The sequence below is a fragment of the Jatropha curcas genome, chromosome 11, assembly GCF_041381405.1.
Source record: "Jatropha curcas cultivar XTBG-Jc1 chromosome 11, XTBG_Jcur_1.0, whole genome shotgun sequence".
Lineage (NCBI taxonomy): Eukaryota > Viridiplantae > Streptophyta > Magnoliopsida > Malpighiales > Euphorbiaceae > Jatropha > Jatropha curcas.
In genome coordinates, this window is record NC_143161.1 from 2516774 (window position 1) to 2532728 (window position 15955).

At 33.5% G+C, this 15955-nt stretch overlaps 2 protein-coding genes across 2 annotated transcripts; one reads left to right on the forward strand and one right to left on the reverse strand.

Annotated features, from left to right (window-relative positions):
• Positions 1 to 4676: 4676 nt before the first annotated feature.
• Positions 4677 to 7313, reverse strand: LOC105649703 (uncharacterized). The gene is made up of 10 exons (XM_012236434.4): positions 7164 to 7313; positions 6949 to 7071; positions 6788 to 6857; positions 6585 to 6709; positions 6269 to 6484; positions 6104 to 6190; positions 5567 to 5995; positions 5346 to 5455; positions 4880 to 5246; positions 4677 to 4802 (listed from the first exon to the last, which is right to left on the reverse strand). Exons 1-10 carry the CDS (start codon positions 7311 to 7313, stop codon positions 4677 to 4679), a joined length of 1803 nt encoding a protein of 600 aa, XP_012091824.3.
• A 2681-nt stretch (positions 7314 to 9994) lies between these two features.
• On the forward strand, positions 9995 to 14680 carry TPS7 (trehalose-phosphatase/synthase 7). The gene is made up of 4 exons (XM_012236435.3): positions 9995 to 10218; positions 10481 to 12584; positions 12656 to 12929; positions 13694 to 14680. Exons 2-4 carry the CDS (start codon positions 10597 to 10599, stop codon positions 14003 to 14005), a joined length of 2574 nt encoding a protein of 857 aa, XP_012091825.1. The 5' UTR covers positions 9995 to 10218; positions 10481 to 10596; the 3' UTR covers positions 14006 to 14680.
• Positions 14681 to 15955: the final 1275 nt, after the last annotated feature.

Sequence of the window (15955 nt, forward strand, 5' to 3'; positions counted from 1 at the left end):
AAATGTGTATGGGGACTCCATCAATTTCTGATCTATCACAAGCCTAATTGTCTGTCACCTTTCCAAATATAGTATTATAATCTGCAATCTCTCTCTGTATAATTGAAAAAAATTTTTATCTCTTTACAACTTTTTATTTACTAAATTAATAAAAGTTATTACAGTCGAGAGTATTTAAATTTGATATCTCCCATTTCTTATATAGAGAGAAAAACAACTATATTTATTATTTATATGGGTAAGTTGGAAAATGTAAATTAAAAGTTCTAATTTAGATTAAATTAATCCTCCAGCGGAGTATTTTTTTTTTTTTTTTATAATAGGAAAATTATTGGCTTATACCAATGATGATTTGATGGAAAGCTGTCTCCGTTCGACACGTGCGAGATTTCAACAGCATGCTTGCAGTTTGTTGAATTGTGAAGAACAATTGGAAAACGCTTGTCTTAATTTTCTTCGAACCTTCACTCTCGTGTATTAGAGTTGACCTGTGAAATGCGACTTAAATTTATGGTTGTGGCTGCCTACTACTCTATCAACTTTGGGAAATGGGAAAAGTTGATTCGAACGGTTCTAATTTTCAATGCTTTGATTAATTAATCCTTAAAACGAAATTAGTGAAAAGCTTAGTCATAGTTTTTAATGCTCACAACAAATATAAATGACAAAAAAAATCTCCACCACAGCCCAAAACTAAGTCCACTAAACACAACAAACATTTGCTAAGAACTTAAAAAGAAAGAAATATATTTGTATTTTTTTTTTTAATTCCGCGGATCACTTCTATATACATTTCAAATCAATGTTGCAGTTTGTCTTAAAATATATTTCATATCCGTTAATTTAACCATTTATTGATTAAAATGTAATATATTTAATAATCATTTTTAATTAAATTAATTTTTTTTAACATTCAAAAGAGAGAATTTTTTATATATTTTTTTAATATTGGAATTCAAGTGTTCACTCAAAAATAAATGTATTCTATTATAAAAACAAAATGTATAATCAAAGCAATGTGTGGCGTTGAGCAAAAGTCCAAAGCGTTGAAAGAAGTGAAGTGAAGAGATAAATAAAAATAAATAGTATGAGTTGATTAGAAGTAATCAAAAGAGATTGGCAAGTAAAGATAAAAGTGGCGAGCAAAAGTTTGCCTTGTCTTGCCCAACACAAGGGCTCCACAAACCGCCCCTTGATTCCTAATTTAATTTCGATTCAACAAACTGAATTGCAACATTTTCCATATCTTCCGTCGGCTCATCAAAACTGTCCTTCATCTCTTAATTTCACATTTAACTATATTATACATTGTACTAATATTTGTTTATATTTATATTATAATGACTTGAATTAGTTAACAGCCACGTATTTTCTCTAAAAGGCAAGTTTCATAAGAATTGGATTATCCATATATATCACCATTTTCACTATTTACAAATTTCTATTCCTGCTGATTTGTAAATTTCTGGATGTTATTTTCTGATTGTTTTATGACTCAGATGGTGTAGCTTATCTTGGGCAGAATGCAATATAGCTGTCTTTTTCTTTTTTCTTTCCTCCATGTAGCTTAAAAAAAATATGGAAAAGAAAACAAAAACAGCATATGGTGATAAAAACGTAGGTGTTATATGTGGGGATTTAGGGTTAGTGAGTGTATCTTGGCATGTGAAATTTGAAAAGATGGAAACGCATTTGTCAAAAGTCATCATCATGCGTCATGTGGGCAGCCTACCGCAAATCTTTGACAGTTTGACTCATGAGATAGAACCACATGAGTATCACTTTCGGTTCAGAAATTTTGCACTCGTGTTTCCCATTAATATTTAATTACTTTTGGTCTAACGAAAATAAGGATATTAAGGACTCAGCTGACGATATATAGAATGCATTAATTACAGGGAAAAGAGAAATTTCAGCAGAAGAAGCCATCTTTCTGCGTAGAAAACAAATTTAACACGTTTTCCACTTCTCCATAGCCAATAATATTCTTCAAAATCACCAAATTATATTCTGCAAGATCAATGCTTTCCAAGAAATATATACACACGCGATTTCTGGTTGCTTAATTCCCTACAAAGTCACATGGGAATTCATTGTAAGAACAAAAATGAAATATCCATTCTTTATATTTATTCAAGAAAATTTAATTTGGTTTAATCTACAAATTACCAAAACAAAAATCCGTCACAAAATTTATAATTAAAATGGTTTCCAATTTTATTTTTATGTTTTCTTCTCCATGCATTTTCATTTTGTTTCTTTTCAGAATAATTTTCATTTTACGATTATAAAAAGAGGCACTTTGAAGCATTCTTTACAAAAAAAAAAATTGGGAGGATTATTTTACAGTAATAATTTTCAAACCCTAAAACATTTTCTTAGAGTATATTTATTAGTTAATCACCTTTCAAATATAAAACATGATTATCATTTTTTATATATATATTCTGCTTTGATGAGTGGTAGAGCTAGCCTCCTAGCCTGGGAACTATAAGTACAGTGAAAACGTTCAAAGAAAAATGAGCGTACGTGTTAGGATTTAAAAACTTTAATTTCCTACATTAAATAACACACACATAATCATTGAATTTTTTCGTTTATTATTTAATGATCTTATAATTATATATATATATAATATCAGTTTAAATTCATATTACTCCAGCAATGGATCTGAGATAGAGCAAGACAATACACCAGCATTAATGGAGTGATAGCAGAAGACATTGTATAATCTTATTACCAAAAAGAAAAAAAAAAAAAGCTATATATGTATGGATCAGTTTCCATATATGTAGATGATGGATCAGTTCCCAACTCCAGGGCTTGGAACTGAATTAAATTGTTTAAAAGTAACAGGTCCAACATTACTGCCATGACTTGGATCTGAAGTTCTTATCTTCCGACTCTTCATTAGTACTTGAAACGTTGCTTCATGCAATGCTTCTTTACCTGCAGAATTTCTCCAAGACGAGTAGGTTCGACCAGCAGAAACTGCATCTGCCATAACTATAACAATCAAAGCACAGTAGAAGAAACAAAGTGTTCGATTCAGTGAAACCATGATGGATGATTTTCTAGCTTTAAAAGAAAAAAAGAACTCTGATTTAGTATTGCGAACTGAGTAGTGTGTGCATACTTTGATGGGTTGATGACCTTTATATAGTGTAAGGGCAGCCTCTTTCCCTTAAATCCAACCCGCGTATTAGTGGAGCGTAGAATAAGTTATAACAAAAATAATATTTTTTTTAGGTATCGGATCGGATCAATTTGGTTTTTTAATTCTTTGGTTAAAATTTAATTATAAGAATATTATTTTGTATTAATGAAGAAGCCACTAGATGTAGAAATTTAATTAATTAATAACAGTTGGTGAGTACAACTTCCAAACTTCAACGGTCCAATAATTAATTAATTGGATATTATATACGCGTAAAATTATCAATTATAAGTGCTTAATTAGCATTTCGTACCTTTCAAAAAAAAAAAAAAAAAGCATTTCGTAGGCCAATTATCAATTATGTCGAATCTTGACTTTTATTAGCATAAATTAACTGACCTAAATAAAAAGAATTACGATAGCTTTTGAAAAATTAAATAATAAATAAGATAGAAAATAAAATATATAAATATTGTATAATTAAGTGTGTATAGACGATAAAAGAATTGTCATATGAAATGAAATTAAAGCCACTAAACAGTGAATCGCAGCCATGCATAAATATTTTTCTCACCCATTACATGAGCAGAAAGTAGAAAATAGTTTATAAAATCCACTAGAAAATCATGATTTGATGTAAGAAAATCACTCATTAGCTTAGCTTGACGACGCATGATTAAGTGTATATATATAACTAATCCCATGATGTTGACGAAAAGGTTAAAGTTAAGTCATCGAAGTATCGCGCCCGCCAAGCTCACCTTTTGTAAAAGCTAACTATATAACAAGATTTATTCATGGAAAAGTTACATATTGTCATATAAAATTTATGGAATGAAATAAGATAATTAATTAATAAGCATGATTTTTCTCTTTTTGTTTAGGGAAACAATTAAAATCCCATAGAGAACAAACGATAGAGGCTATTCCCTTTCAATCAAACAATTATTTTAATTAATTAGCTTTTTTTTTTTTTTTTCCCTCAAATCATAAACTTATCATTTCAAACATTTTTCCTCGACGAGGGAGGGATGGAAGAAAGTCTTTTTTTTTTTTTTTTTTTTTTTTTTTTTTTTAATTTTCTACTCTAACACCTTTATTTTTCCATTTCTCTTTTAAGTCTGTGCGGAGGTTTATTCCAGACTAAACAAATCCACAATTACTTTCAAGTTGTATGTATAACAATTATTTTGAGTTATGAAATTTCCTTTACTTAGTTATGTTATTTTCCTAGAGTCTGACAAATATATAATTTGATATAGAAAATAATGACACTGAAGATTAGTTGGCCTATTAGCTTAGTTGGTTAGAACCTTATGGTAATAACTCGAATGTCTTGGGATTGAAACCGGCATGGGCCATTTTTCCCTATTTTTGCCACTTTTGCATATTATGTTACTTTTACATGAGTATCAATCAATTGCAGGATCTGCAAATTTTCTTCTATGTACATTAGTATTCAATCTTTTCTAAGCGCTCACTAGTCGTGTAATGAATAACGATTTTAGAAATTGCAATATCATGGCACTACATAGGCTGGTGAGTGTATTGAGGCAGAAAAAATCACATATGCAATCCCACAACAAAATACCATTGTCATCACCCATCCAAAAAGGATTTTCAGTAGGAGTTTCCAATTCACATTCTGCATCAAAAGAATGAAATTAGTCCTAAGAGAACGACATCGAGTTTCAAAGTTCATTTTGTGTTCATAAATATTACCTGATGATCATCTGCAATTCCAACTCCTAATAAAGAGCCAACAAAAGCATGCACGCTTGAAACTGGAAGTTTTGTTTTAGTGATTATGATGATTGCTGCGACGGAAGATAGTTGAGAAACCAATCCTCTGGAGTTACTCATATAGGTTAACTTGCCTCCTAGGCATTGACTCAATCGCCACCCGCATACGAAAAATCCCATTGCAGCAACCAATCCACCGATAGTCCTAAACCACCATTTCACATGTATGGAATCCTGATAGGTATTATCCCCATTTCTTGAATATTTAGCTCTATGTTGAAACACATCAAGAATGGCTACATATGGACTCGCAATTGCTGCTACTTCATTGACAGATTGGATGAGCCTGCATTACAGTAGATGCTTATGAGTATAATGAAGCTACCAAATAGGAGTAAAAGTTTGGAACGTTTAATATTAGATTAGATACAAAGATTAAGCATACGCCAATAGACACGAAGCAAGAAGATGGGGGAAACTCAAGAAATCTTCAATCTCATCGTACTTTTCGGCTAAAGCATGTTGAATTAGAGTTTGTCTGTCATAATCTAAGACCTGTCCCATAATGAAAATCAACCCAAAAAAAAAAAAAAAAAATCATTTCTTGATTTGCATGAGCTTAAATTATCTATATGCATAAAATATCTGGCTGTGAAGCAGACTTACAGGAAACAGAATGGTTTTTGCTTGTTCTTTGATAAACCTATAGGCATTTTCAAGTAGTGAAGTTCTTTCAATTCTTTGAAAGTTCCTGTTTGGAAGCAACTTATTTGGTGTAGACTCAAGTAACTGTTTGAATGGTGTTGATTGAGTAGTAGCTGTAGTCAATTCAGAAACCAACTGTGCTTGTATATGCTCAGATTCTGGAGAAGCCCAGCTTCTCTCTTCCTCTTCATAGACTGTCTCAAGCACTCTCATCTGCATAAAATCTTTCAATACTTGATCAATATCCTCTTCTTGCTTTTCTTGTTGTTTTGTTACACTTGTTTTGTCTTGATTTTCTTTGTACTCATGATTTATGGATCCATTCTGTTTTTCAGACTTGTATTTTGAGATGACATCCAACTTTTTCATTGCCAGGGGAACTGTAATAACCTAATAGCGAATCGAAAGTTAAATGTTTGCTAGAAATGAACAAAAGATATAAAAAACACCATTTATTAAGTAAGAATATCTAGTTAAGAACATCTAGTTCACATATACCACTGACAAGAATACTCCAGCGAGTATAGCTCCTCCGACAGCAACTATAGCAATCAATTTACTGACAGATACAATTTTTCCTACAATCTGCAATCCAATTAAGAGAAACTAATTAAGTGAATGTTGATATTTTAAAACAATGAGGCAGGACTCAAGATACTGAACCTCAAACATGGCAAAAAGGCAAAGCAATCCTGCAGATATTCCATAATTAATAGCAAGGAATATCATAATCCTCTTTTCTGCATTTTCTTGACCAAGTAGGAAAGCCTTCAACAGAGTGAAAAAGAGGTATGCAAAAAAGCATGCTAATAATGGGGCAACAGTCCATTCAACTAATATCCAGACCATTCCCCCGCCCGTAAAATTGTGATTTTCACTCTGCAATAAACGATCACAAAAGAATAAAAATGAATCTCAGACACATAGGTAATCAAGTACTTTGAATGTGCTTTTGACAGATTAACAAATGTTCTGATACCTTATTCCACATGGGAATGTAACCAAATCCTTCATTGACAAGAATGGTACCTAATAGAGCACCATGTATGGATTGCTGAGATGAAACTGGTAGCCCAAAATATGTTGCAAGTGAAAGCCAGATTACTGCCCCACATCCAAGAACGGCAGAAGTCAGAATTTTTTTTTTAAAAAAAGCATGAAATTGTGAGAATGGTTGAGTACCTGCACTGACAAGAACAACTACCATGCTCCACATTAGAAATCCTTCATTTGGTTGATTTTGTTTCAGAAGCTGCAATTTTTGATAAAATACAAAAAAAGATTATGTATATTAAACAAGGACTTAAATTTTGTTAATCGACTAATAATTTTCATTTCCTTACATCAGAAATTAAAGAATTAATAATATGGGTTCCTGCAAGTGCTGCCCCAGGGACATATATTAGGCAAGCTATTATAAAGGCCTTTAAGAGGGTCAGTGCTCCTGATCCTATAGGTGTTGAGAACTGCAAATTCAAATAAAAAATCAATAGACTTATTAACTGAGGATTCATTTTACAAATTCATGCATAAAGGAAAAAGAAAGGAATGTACAGACAGGTGCAGTGAGATTGTTTGCTCCAGTTGAAAATGCTAGTGCAATTGCAGCAAAAGCTCCAAACACTGGTATCCAAGCATAAGTTTCTTTCCACTTTCCGATTACTGTAACGGCCAAATCAACCGGAATTTTTTCATTGTTTGAGGACATTGTTAATTATTGTGTCATGAGAATTAAAACTATAAAATAAGGAAATTTTAGAATGAATTAATAATTTAAATTTGCATTGAATGTATCTCATGAAGGCCCTGTTTTTAGTTTTTTGCGTGAATTGTTTTTTTGTAGTTGTACACTTGTTTAGCCATTGTTTTTCCCGTAAAATAGGTTATGTCATTTGTAGTTTTCTTGGTTATTGAATAATCCAAGGTTTAGGCTTTGGACAAGAACAAAAAATATATATAAACAATATGGATAATCATAGTTGATTAATAACTAAAATAGAAATGATAATATTCTTGATAATTTTCCACATATAATATATAGCATATTCCCATCCAAAGATGGATAATGGTTTGATCGGCGGAAGCATTGTATCCTCAAGGAAATTTTATCTATAAAATTAGAGATTCAAAATCTGAAGTTGCAAAGTCTTACTTGAATATCATCCTAACCAAAACGCACATGCAAAACATGTAAATAAAACAAAAATGAAGAAAGATCGATAGGCTTTTACCCACCAGTTTACACAATCAATAGTTGATTATTTTGAAAGAAAAGTTGGCTTCTAATCTAATTCTTGAGAGTACGAAAGAAATAAAACAAAAACGTGAAAAAAAAAAAACAGCAGCGAAGATGATGTATGAGCTGTTTGGTTTGACCTTTAGGGTGGAGTAAATAGCATTTAGATGAAGAGCAGCTTTATATAGCAAAACTTTATTTTTTGTGCAGGCAGAGATTATGTAAACGAGACCAAACCAAACCCATCAATTGTACAATAATTTTTTGTATTGTCCCTTTTGCTCGGACAGTCTATGTATATATGGACACAGGTCATGTCAGTTTAATTCTATCATGGTTATTACCTCATTCATCCAATTTCTACTCTGTTTTTTTTCCTTTAAAACCATTTTACATGTGCAAAACTATAAATCCTTCTTCTTGAATAGGAAATTTTGGACCTCAAAGTCCATAACTATTAACTAAGAGATTTTAAATTATTTTTTTATAAAGGAAACTGAAAAATATTCATATAAAACTAATTTCAGCAACTTAAAAAGTGACACAAATGATTTATTTATTTGGATTGAATTTTGAATCCTGAATTTAAATAAACTATTTTATCGAACTGAATCACGAGAGATATTAAGAATTGATTGTTGAATAATTAAAAAATGGTATATAATGTCATTTTAAAATTATAGGATTAATTTTATCTTTTCATTCAATGGGCTACATCACTTATTACTTCTTTTTAGTTTAATAAATTTACTTTTTATTATATAAATAAGGTTTAATAAACAAAATAATTGTTCATGGATAATGGAAAGGGTATGATCTAAACGTGCAAAAAAAAAAAATCCTCATTACGAATTTTTAAAATAAACATAATCTTGAGAAATATTTATGATAATCAAATGATAATGATAATAATTTATACTGAATGTGTAAGTAAATAAATAAATAAATGCTAAAAAAATAAATAAATAAAGAAGAAAATTTTCTCAGAAAAAAAAAAGAATGGGAGTAATTTTTTGAATGGAGATGTTGTTCCCACAGCTACCCCAGCAGACACCTCACTCACGCGCTTCCTCCTGAGAGATAAAGAATTAGGTAAGGACAGCGCACACAGTCAAATTACGCCCACCATTCGGTCCGAGTTATAATTACTTTATACCCTCCAAACCACTACATTATTGCACAACCATCTATATTCAAAATCTAGAGGTCATCAAGAGCTCCGTTGAGGATGAAAATGACATTTCACGTATAGAAAAATTAGAAATAAAAGATACGTCTGGTTACCCCAACCAAGAGTATTCTTATTTCCCCGTTGTCTATGCACATGCCACCAACTAAGAGTACGACCAAACCCTCCATCACCCACATTTTGGAGCACACGATGCTCAGCCACGTGCTTCACAATGTGCGTCAGTGCTGACGTCAGCATTCGCCATGTCATCTCCGTTTTTGCCTTATCCTCAAATTTCTTCTGCCACGTGGCAACATTCATAAACATGCAAGTAGTGCTCCTGGTCCCACTGGGGTATATTCATGTACTGCGTGGACCACAATAATGTAAAAGGTATATGCTAATTGTAAGCCTTTTTATCCGTTCATTATCATCTTCTTCTTTATTTCTTCTTCTTAAAAGGAAACAAAAAAAAAAAAATGTGACTTGGTATACATTATGCATGTATATATTAATTGAATTATTATTTTTAAAAAGATTTTATTTGAATATACATTATGCATCGAATTATATTATACATGTGTATAAAAAAAATCATATATTATATATAAATATGAATATAATAATAAAAAATATGTTGAAAGTTAATAATCAAGAAAATGTATAATTATCATAATTCTGTAAGGTGATCATCGAAGACAGATAGTCTGATGTTGGTGCGGCAAATGCATGATTGGTTGGTATTAATTGTCATGAACCTACAAAGAAACATGCGATCTTTTTGCTGAATGGATGTGCAATTACGTGTGGGACCTTCCCCACAATGATACTCGAAACGTGTCTCTGTTATTATCTTGCCACATAATCATCTGCCTTAGCAAAAGGGCGTAAGAGCGCGTGGCGCTAAAAACTCGTTAACGCCAGCTGGCATTACTGGGTAGTCTACTGGCCGACCTTATCCTCTTCTCTTTTTTTGAATATTTTATTTTTTCACAGAGAAAAATAAAGGCGAAGAACTGTAATTTGTGAATGCAGAGCGATTGTAATTGCGACTCTTGAGAAACAGAGAAGACCAAACCCAAAGCAAAATCCTAAGATTTCTTTCTTGTGCAGATAAAATTACCTATCTTTCTTTCTTTTTGTTTTTTTTATTCGATTTTCAGATCCAAAGAGAGGGCTTCAATCTTTCTTCATTTCAAAGCTGAGGTTAGGTTTTCAATATTTTATTTATTTCTCTGTTCCATTTGATGTCATACGTCGAAGTCCATTAATTTAGTTTTCTTGCTCGTCTTGATTTAGTTTTGGTTTTAAATTAATGGCTTTTTTCCAATTAAAGAGTTTGGATTATTTTCCATATTTGGATCTCATTTACTGATGGAAAGTAATATTTAATTGGATGTATTCTTTGATTTGTGATTTTGATTTGCTATCCATATAATGATTATTTTTTGTTTCATGCCCATTTCAGATCCTGCCAAATTATAGTCATTTCGGAGGGAAAACAATCTACGGTTCTGTTTAGAAGGTTGAGATCTTGTTTTAGATTGTATAAGTTGTAAAGGGTTTTTAAAAGAAAGAGTGAAAATGATGTCTAGGTCATATACGAATCTCTTAGATCTAGCCTCTGGTAACTTTCCGGCGATGGGTCAGCCCCGTGAGAAAAAACGGTTACCCCGTGTAATGACCGTTCCCGGGGTTATCTCTGAGCTTGACGATGATCAGGCCAATAGCGTGGCCTCAGATGTACCCTCTTCAGTAGTTCAGGACCGAATAATCATTGTAGCCAATCAGCTACCTGTAAAGGCTAAGCGCAGACCAGATAACAAAGGATGGAGTTTTAGCTGGGATGAAGACGCGTTGCTGCTGCAGTTAAAAGATGGTTTGCCAGAAGATATGGAGGTTATCTATGTTGGTTCTTTGAAGGTGGAAGTCGATTTGAGTGAACAAGATGATGTTTCGCAGCTTTTGTTGGATAGGTTTAAATGTGTCCCTGCATTTTTGCCTCCTGATATTTTGTCCAAGTTCTATCATGGATTTTGTAAGCAACATCTTTGGCCACTGTTTCACTACATGCTTCCATTTTCAGCAAATCATGGTGGTCGGTTTGATCGATCTTTGTGGGAGGCATATGTGGCAGCAAATAAGATATTTTCACAAAGGGTGATTGAGGTTATAAACCCAGAGGATGATTATGTTTGGATTCATGACTATCATTTGATGGTGCTACCCACATTTTTGAGAAGAAGGTTTAATAGATTGAGAATGGGGTTCTTTCTCCATAGTCCATTTCCTTCGTCTGAGATATACAGGACTTTACCTGTGAGGGAAGAGATTTTAAAGGCCCTATTGAACTCAGATCTCATAGGTTTTCACACTTTTGATTATGCGCGGCATTTTCTCTCTTGCTGCAGTCGAATGTTGGGTTTGGAGTATCAGTCAAAGAGGGGTTACATTGGTTTGGAGTATTATGGAAGGACTGTTGGAATAAAGATCATGCCTGTGGGGATTCACATGGGTCAGATTGAGTCGGTGTTGAAACTTGCAGATAAAGATTGGAGAGTGGGAGAGCTTAAACAGCAGTTTGAAGGGAAGACTGTTTTACTTGGGGTCGATGATATGGACATATTCAAAGGTGTGAATTTGAAACTTTTGGCAATGGAACAGATGCTGAAGCAGCATCCAAAGTGGCAGGGAAGGGCAGTATTGGTACAGATTGCTAACCCTGCCAGAGGAAAAGGGAAGGATCTTGAGGAGATACAGGCTGAAATACAGGCAAGCTGCAAGAGAATTAATGAAACTTTTGGTCAACCTGGCTATGAACCAGTTGTGTTCATTGATAGGCCAGTCTCTCTTAGTGAAAGGGCTGCATATTATACCGTTGCTGAGTGTGTTGTAGTGGCAGCTGTTAGGGATGGGATGAATCTCACTCCATATGAGTACATCGTGTGTAGACAAGGTGTCTCTGGATCAGAGTCTAGTTCAGAATCCAGTGGATCCAAGACGAGCATGCTGGTTGTATCGGAGTTCATTGGATGTTCTCCTTCACTCAGTGGTGCAATTCGGGTCAATCCATGGAACATTGAAGCGACTGCTGAGGCGATGAATGAGGCTATTTCCATGTCTGATTCTGAGAAGCAATTGCGCCATGAGAAACATTACAGGTATGTCAGCACCCATGATGTGGCGTACTGGTCAAAAAGCTTCTTCCAAGATATGGAAAGAACTTGCAGAGATCATTTCAGAAGGCGATGCTGGGGGATTGGCTTGAGCTTTGGTTTTAGAGTTGTTGCTCTTGATCCTAATTTCAGAAAGTTGTCTATAGATGCAATTGTCTCTGCATATTTAAGGTCCAAAAAGAGGGCTATATTATTGGACTATGATGGAACTGTAATGCCCCAAACGTCGATCAACAAGAGCCCGAGTCAAGAAGTCATATCAATCATAAATGCTCTGTGTGGTGATGTGAAGAACACTGTTTTTGTTGTTAGTGGAAGAGGGAAGGACAGTTTAGGCAAGTGGTTTTCTCCATGCAAGAAGCTTGGAATTGCTGCTGAACATGGCTACTTTATGAGGTATATGATATTCTCTTGCTTTGTTTCTTGTTTGCACTGACATTTGTCTGAATACCCTGATGATGTGTTAGGTGGGCTGCGGATGAGCAATGGCAGACTTGTGGGCAGAATAGTGATTTTGGATGGACTCAGATAGCTGAGCCTGTCATGAAGTTGTATACAGAATCAACTGATGGGTCTTCTATTGAGACCAAGGAGAGTGCCTTAGTCTGGCATCATAGGGATGCTGATCCTGGTTTTGGTGCCAGCCAGGCTAAGGAGATGCTGGATCATCTGGAAAGTGTGCTGGCAAATGAACCTGTTGTTGTGAAAAGTGGTCAGTTTATTGTGGAAGTGAAGCCACAGGTACACATCTCTGTTCCAATTCTAATTTCCAATTATTCTGTCTTAAAGTGACTTTCCCTTTCAAGTGCTGCTGATGATGCGTGCTAGTTCTTGTTTCAAAACGATGAAAGTAATAAAGATGCTTTTATGAACCCTTTTTATGTGTCCTGGCGTACTCACCACAATTTGAAAACCTTTAACCTCATCTCCATTTGGTCGAATGAATGATGGAGTTGTTTGTGGCTCCACCTTTTGCGGTGAAGGGCTGGAGTAGATTACATGTATTCACACATTAGTGGATGCATGAGGTTGGGGAAGAGATTGAATGTGGCATATAAATTGTTTTGTACCAAATGTAAAATTAATGGTTAGTGTGTGCTTGGAAGTTGTTTAAAGTCCTGTTTCTTTATAATTCCAGTGCATTTCAAAATTTCAATATCAGTAGAATTGATGCACTATTGGTTGATTAGTTATATGGTTGAGGACAATAGTGTTGAATTTTTCATTCCAGATTGTGCCAAAAAAATGCATTTTTTTTATAGCATCATTTCAATTAGATATCTTGTTGGATAATGGACTACTATAATGCACGGATCAATATTAAAGTGTCTTAACACATGATTCATTTTTTGTTTATGGTGTTTTAGCACTTGGTTTTTTATGGTGTCTACATGCTTCTTTTATTGGTTGGAATTATTTATATCCCCTTGTTAAGTGTTTTAACCTGGTTTTTGGCTTCCTGTTTTTCTTGTTTCTTTTTTTTTTTTTTTTTTTTATTCTTCCAGGGAATCAGTAAAGGTTTTGTTGCAGAAAAGATCTTTACAGCAATGGCTGAAAAGGGAAGGCCCGCTGATTTTGTATTATGCATTGGTGATGACAGATCAGATGAAGAAATGTTTGAGACAATTGGCAATGCAATCACAAGCGGAGTCCTTTCCTCCAGCACTTCTGTTTTTGCCTGTACTGTTGGACAAAAACCAAGCAAAGCAAAATACTATTTGGATGATACAAATGACGTCATAAACATGCTCGAAGCTCTTGCAGAAGCTTCAGATTCGCCACCTTCTTCACCGCCTTCTGAACCAAGCTCCCCGTGAAATGTTTCTTCAAGCTTTCATGATATTGCAGCTCCCTCAAGTTAATCAGGGAAAGGTGTACAACTACAATGCAGGCCTGTGATAGAAGGGTGACAGTCGTTTTATGCTCTTGTTGCTTGGTGGAAGACGTTCTATGGCCTTGTGGTTGATTAATGTGGCCGTTTGAGAAATGTCAAGTTTGGTTGGGTTTTGTCTGACAAAAACAGTGAATTCAACAGTTTAAAATGGGATTGTGAGCTTGGGAAAAGGTTGAGATGTTTAGTGGTAAGCGAGACAGAGTGAATTCATACATGGAGACTTGACTTGAAATTGAAACAAATGCCAAAATAAATGTGAATGTGAAGGCTGCCTTTGTAGGATCAGATGTCATTTGGAGGCATGAAAATACAGCTGAGGGAATTCCTGCCTGGAAGTAATTCTGATGGCGGGAAGTTGGTGTTTTTGGTGGTAGCAGCTGGCTTTAAGTAACCCTGTTGAGTGTTGAACGAAAGATATACTGGTACCATTTTTTTTCTTTTTAGACTTCTGGGTGATTTTTTTTTTTATTACAAAAACTTCATTAATTCATTTACTAGTTCCTAAAATCTGTAAATCTATAGTAAAATTACCAATTTAGTTTGTTTTTGCAACCATTGCATTGAACATAATACTGTTAAAAAAATTTTCGGCTCCAAATTGTTTGATTTTTGACGTGCTCGAAAACAATTATTTATGTTTGGGAGCTACATTGAATGACTGGTAAAGTTTTGTAAGGAAAACTTGTACGATTCTGCAACTTTTATTTTCTTCTTTGGAGAGAATTTGTCAGAGGCTATAATCTGAGAGACTTGACCATAGTTAACACTTTTTTTACAGTTGAAGATGACTATTTCAAAAGTATAGTTACATAACATAATGGAATTGTTACAATTAGATCCACTATACAAAACCAACACACCCGCACTAATGCAAAACCAAGAATAATTATTCATTCAACGACAAAATCTACGGTTCTAATATACGTTATGTACATACAAAGAGAGGCAAATACAAGTAGTTTAAAAAGCAGTGTGCTCTAATGCTACGCTCACCTGAAAACTCCCTGTCAAGTAACTCTGCCTTCATCAAATTCAACCGGCAACAAAGTGGAGTTCTTTTAATTTTGGTAGTAATTTTTATTATTTGGGTCATAGTCTGAAATAAAAATTATTCATCAAGAGACTTTCACTTCACTCTTGAAAGTTTGTCTGTTGCTACTTTTGTTTTTAATATTTATCACATTTATAGTTTCGCAGTCCTTTAAAAAAGCATAAAATTTATCTAAATTACAATAAATTATCGAGTAAATAAACTATATTACTTTTAATTTAATGTATTTAAACACTAAATTAAACTTTAGGCTCTTCAATTCTCATGTTTTGTTCAATCATATCACAGTGGTAGAGAGATTTTAGAAATGCAAATGTGAAGGGTAAATATGGAAAAAAGAATTTATTATTCTTTAAAACTATAAATGTAAGTATTTTAGAATAAATTATTTTTTAAAATGGAATAAATATTATGAAATGAGATAGTATTCGATCTGATCAGAGATATCTTTTTCTTTTTCAAAAAGTAGGCAGTGTAGAGGTATGGAAATATAAAAAGAAGAGGCAGCCAGGAAATAAGAAGAGGAAAAAACATACAATACAAATACCGCAAAGATATTCAAACATGGGAGTCTACATGAACAAAAATAACTCTCGGTTTTTTCTTTTGTTAGTTTCATTTGAAGTAATTATATAAAAATTACTAAATGAACTTAACTCTATAAAAAAATATTTATAAAATGATTAGATATTTATAAGGAACAATTACAAACGTTACAATTTTGAAAATTAGAGTTTAAATCTTGAAATTGGCAATGTCCCAAAGCTTCACGTGCTTCCATTTGAAGTTGGCAATGTCCCAAAGCTAAATCCTGAAATATGA

Coding starts and splice junctions, on each gene's coding strand:
- TPS7 (XM_012236435.3), top strand. CDS start 10,597: ATGATGTCTAGGTCATATACGAATCTCTTAGATCTAGCCTCTGGTAAC. Junction 12,585..12,655: donor GAACATGGCTACTTTATGAG/GTATATGATATT, acceptor ATGATGTGTTAG/GTGGGCTGCGGATGAGCAAT. Junction 12,930..13,693: donor TTGTGGAAGTGAAGCCACAG/GTACACATCTCT, acceptor TTATTCTTCCAG/GGAATCAGTAAAGGTTTTGT.
- LOC105649703 (XM_012236434.4), bottom strand. CDS start 7,313: ATGTCCTCAAACAATGAAAAAATTCCGGTTGATTTGGCCGTTACAGTA. Junction 6,858..6,948: donor TTAATTCTTTAATTTCTGAT/GTAAGGAAATGA, acceptor CAAAAATTGCAG/CTTCTGAAACAAAATCAACC. Junction 6,191..6,268: donor GCCTTTTTGCCATGTTTGAG/GTTCAGTATCTT, acceptor ATTGGATTGCAG/ATTGTAGGAAAAATTGTATC.